Source organism: Eschscholzia californica, unplaced genomic scaffold (genome assembly GCF_041429995.1).
Source record: "Eschscholzia californica isolate CP2 unplaced genomic scaffold, dmEscCali1.0.p SCAF_2, whole genome shotgun sequence".
Taxonomy (NCBI): domain Eukaryota; kingdom Viridiplantae; phylum Streptophyta; class Magnoliopsida; order Ranunculales; family Papaveraceae; genus Eschscholzia; species Eschscholzia californica.
The window spans coordinates 60,098,138-60,102,372 of record NW_028238309.1 but is presented as its reverse complement, the minus strand read 5'-3'; the positions used below and the strand labels follow the sequence as shown (position 1 = coordinate 60,102,372).

Genomic DNA, 4,235 nt, shown 5'->3' with positions numbered 1-4,235 from the left:
TCTGGGCCAGGGGCTGCTTCTTTTTTAAGACTATATATTAATGGCCCAGTCTATCTCTTCTTTAGTTGGAATGTCTACTAGGTTGAGATTCTGGTTATGGGTGATGGTAGGGGAGAAAAGACTCAGAGAATCAGGGTCCTCTCTAGGGTTGATAGTGGTGCTAATGTTCAGGAGGTGCGAAGTAAAGATGTCCTGAATCTCCTTAATATCTTCTTTCCACTCTCCATTGCTATCTCTGATAGTGTTGATCTTGTAAGTTTTGTTACGATGAATAGCTTGTGAGTGGAATCTTATCCTATAAAATGGTTTTCACTAAACCACTTAAACTGATCTATCACAAGTGAATGCCATATACGGCCTAATAATAATTAGGGTTAGATGGTAGTTTTCTTAACTTTGAGTCATCACCAACCCAATATGGATCACTCTTAATGGTGGAAGGATTGAATTTAAACCATCACTAGCATGTTGGTAATTTTCTGGTCATGAGAAAGATAGGTATTTCTTCATTCAATCCGTGTTTCTCACTTCACTAATAATAAAATATTGGTCATCTCCAACTTTAAAGATCTCGAAAAAAAAGTATTATATATATGTATATACATAATTCTCTTTTTTTTTTCTGCGTGCACTTTGGATTTTATTTCGGAAAAAACTGCAAGTTTCTCACTTCACTAATAAGAAGACACTCGAGGTCATATACTAAAAGCTCACTACAGAAAGGTAGAAAACTGACGGAAATAGTTACTCCCACGGTGAAGAGAGTCAGCGAGAAAGACGTTGGAAATACTATTTCTGACGGTTTCCCTCTGTCAGCCCTAGATTTCACTACTGGCGGGAAATTTTTTGTTTCTGCCAATAATTAACGTTACCAACTATATTGAACTGTCTGAACTATGTCGTCGGCAATAATTATTTTTTGGACAAAAAAATTGTCTGATGTTGCTTTTCTGGTTTAAAGAAGTATCTAATGTAATTCAACAAAAATAAAAGTATCTAATGTAGCAACTTACAAAGCTAAAAAAGATAAATATTCGCATAAAAACAAAAGTGAACATATATCCATGACTTTCAACTGAGACTCGTCATAGACTTTCTTACACCCTAAATTCATCTTGGCAACTAAATTTGGGGAAGAACTAAAACGAAAGACATATTTCTATATTGACCAAAATTGGTTTATTATCTACGTTAGTGTAATGCATTTTCTCACGAGAACCAGGCAAACGAAATTTACAAAAAAAAAAAAGAGTAAATCAAATAGGGTCCATGCTACATATTCACATTAGTAACATGTTTGTACACGGACCCTCTTACTCGTTTTTACATGTACAATTCTCAACCTTCTGCGCATGTACACTTCTCATACGACTATATGGAAGGTGGTCTAGTAGGTAAGGTTGGAGGCATATCCCGTTGCTAAAACCCCCACACCAGCATCTCTATTTTAGAAGTGCAAGACTGCAATTACAAAAGGGGTCACTATCTGTATACAGAAGCAAGCTTAAACTTTGTGATCATTCCCATGCATCACTTCTCGCATGTAAATGCGATAACTTTTAATCATGTAGGTTACGCTTTTAAAACGGTGGTATTGCTAGAAAATATTAAATATGATGGTATTTACTTTTCTTAAAATACTTTTTAAGATTAACATAGATAACGAAATTCGTCACTAATAATATAGTAGACAATCCGGTACGGTTAACATAGATAACCAAGTTTCATCACTAATACTAAACATTTAATCACTACAGATTTTTCTTAAGCAATAGAAACAAAAGTTTAGTATATATGTAGAATTATCAGTACATACATGTGATAGCATAAAACTGACATATCACTCATGATTGGGTACATATCACATGAGCAAGTAATGTGTTATTTCGTATCTTTTCACTTTATTTACGTGTTCTATGATTTATAATTTTGTTACGAATCTAGCAACTTAGGTTATCGCCTGGGGCCACACCGAATTGGTTACAGTAAGTCGTATAGTAATTTGCCCTAGTCTGAACCGTTCCTGGGTTAGCCCCATTGCATTCAAGAGCACCGTTGATTGCACGAGTTGTGGCACCAAAGCCTTGATTTATGACAGAATGCACATTATTCATCCAAAACCACAACGCCGATTTGAATGAGACGATTGGATCATTGGCAACGGTTTCTGGGGCTCCAAGACCGTCAAAACCAATACTTTGACCGGCTGGACCGTAGTTATAATTCCATGACAATTGCAACGGTCCTCGTCCGAAGTATCCCTTACCGGAAACACACGGATACTGTGTGTTGTTTTCATCACAATAGTCCTTGCTTGCACCATCCATTTCTTCTTTGTAACAAAAGTCTACCCATGCAAATACAAAAATAAAACATATAATTATTAAGATTTATATCACTTTCTTATTATGACAAAGGCTGACGTTTTTTCCATTTCGCTAGAGGTCTTAACTGAAATAATGAATAGCTCAAGCATGGAACGCGCTTACAAGCGTGGGCTCAACTTAGAGATTCAGTACCAAACTACCATAGGCCGTGCTGGTGGCCCATAAGCGACCACAACCTATATTGACATTGAAAACATTGTGGCCCGCTTAAAAACGGCCCCCGGTAGGTGTTCAGAAGGCCCAAGTCACGCAACTCCAGTTGAGATCTCTTAACTTGTTGGAGTATGTCGAAGCAAACAATCAAGCCAGATATCCCACTTAATTCACTTATCGAGTCTACTAGAACAATTATCGTAAATCAACAACTTATGATAAATGAAAAGCTAAAGAAAACTCACGTCCAGTCTCGTGTGTTGCATGTGCAAAGAACGCAGCAATTTCGCGTTTCGAGTCGTCTTGACTTCCAGTTCGACCGAAAGCAGGGTATGAGTTAGCGGCCTGAATGAAAGCATCCCGCGAATAAAAATTCTTCCCGGCACATCCACCATCAGCCTGGTTAATAATACCATTGAAAAAATCAGGTGTTACTATATCAGCAACAGAGGCACCACTGGTACTAGGAGGGTTTCCTGAAGTACAAGGACCAGCTTGGCACCCGTCACCACAATAAGCCTCGGAGTTGCCACAATACCCGAACTTGCTACAACACAAGTCCGGTGCACAACCACAATTCTGACCAACAACGGATACTGACAGAAGTCCGACGATAATTCCTACTATTGAAATAAGTCGCATGACATTAATCGCTACCATATTTTCTTAAGGGGTTTGAGAACTTCAAATGAAAAGAGAGATGATATAATATTTAGAATTTTAGATATTGCTTTTGGATGAGAAAAATAGTGTATTTTTTATGGGTATTTATAGCATTTTTCAATTGGAAGGGAATAGAGAGGAAAAGGTGGTGTAGTTATGAAATTTAAGATATTTGGGTTTAACAAGTTATCTTGATTTTCTTTTCTTTTTTGTTGAAAGTCAAAATCTTGACTTTGAAGCTTTTAATAGGCTCTATCTACATATAGTGAAGTCAAAGTCATATATGCTCATTTAGGAGTTAGCCCCATAACCTAAAAGAATAGAAATGGAAAAACAATTATGAATGCTGTGCCTTAGTCAGAAATGGCAGGAACAAAGTTCAATATATATAATACATAGCCCAAGATGGGATTGATTTTACAAATGGATATTTGTACAATTTATTTTAAGAAAACTAACATGTACAAGAAAAGATACAGAAATTTTACAAGTTCTTCAAGCTCGGCCAACCTCTAGCTAGTAAGATGATATAAGTCAATTAATTTAACTCGAAATATTTATTAAAAATAAATAAAAAAGTATATGATGTGGTGGGTTAAGTAGATTGACATACTAGTCTGTTGAAAAGATGTTGTATAAGTATTTGTTATTTTGTTACATCACCAGCCTCCATTGATATTATATATAATGAAAAGTAAGTGTTAATGCAAGGTACCTTCTAAGTTTTGTAAAAAATAGACTTCAATGCTTGTTGAAAAAATAGGTTTATGTTAGGGTAAAGTCCTGTAAGAACAAGCTCTCAACTCTATTTTATTTCAATAATACTTTTTGATTTACAAATATCCTTATATAGGAGAATTAAGAGAGTTGTAGTTAGTTAGCTATAACAGAAAACCTAAAATCTAAAAAACAGAAATAACCGAAAGCTAACAAGTTTAACTAACATTGTTTCTTGTTCTTCACAGGTGCCCTTAGACACAAATGGAAGTCAGTCTAATCTTGTTGACTTAGTCTTGAAGCATGGTCTCGGTC

General features: G+C 35.8%; 1 protein-coding gene across 1 annotated transcript; it reads right to left on the bottom strand.

The window, feature by feature from the left end:
- Positions 1-1,758: 1,758 nt before the first annotated feature.
- LOC147559778 (endochitinase PR4-like) lies at positions 1,759-3,279 on the bottom strand. The gene is made up of 2 exons (XM_086661724.1): positions 2,786-3,279; positions 1,759-2,347 (listed from the first exon to the last, which is right to left on the bottom strand). Exons 1-2 carry the CDS (start codon positions 3,198-3,200, stop codon positions 1,941-1,943), a joined length of 822 nt encoding a protein of 273 aa, XP_086517850.1. The 5' UTR covers positions 3,201-3,279; the 3' UTR covers positions 1,759-1,940.
- Positions 3,280-4,235: the final 956 nt, after the last annotated feature.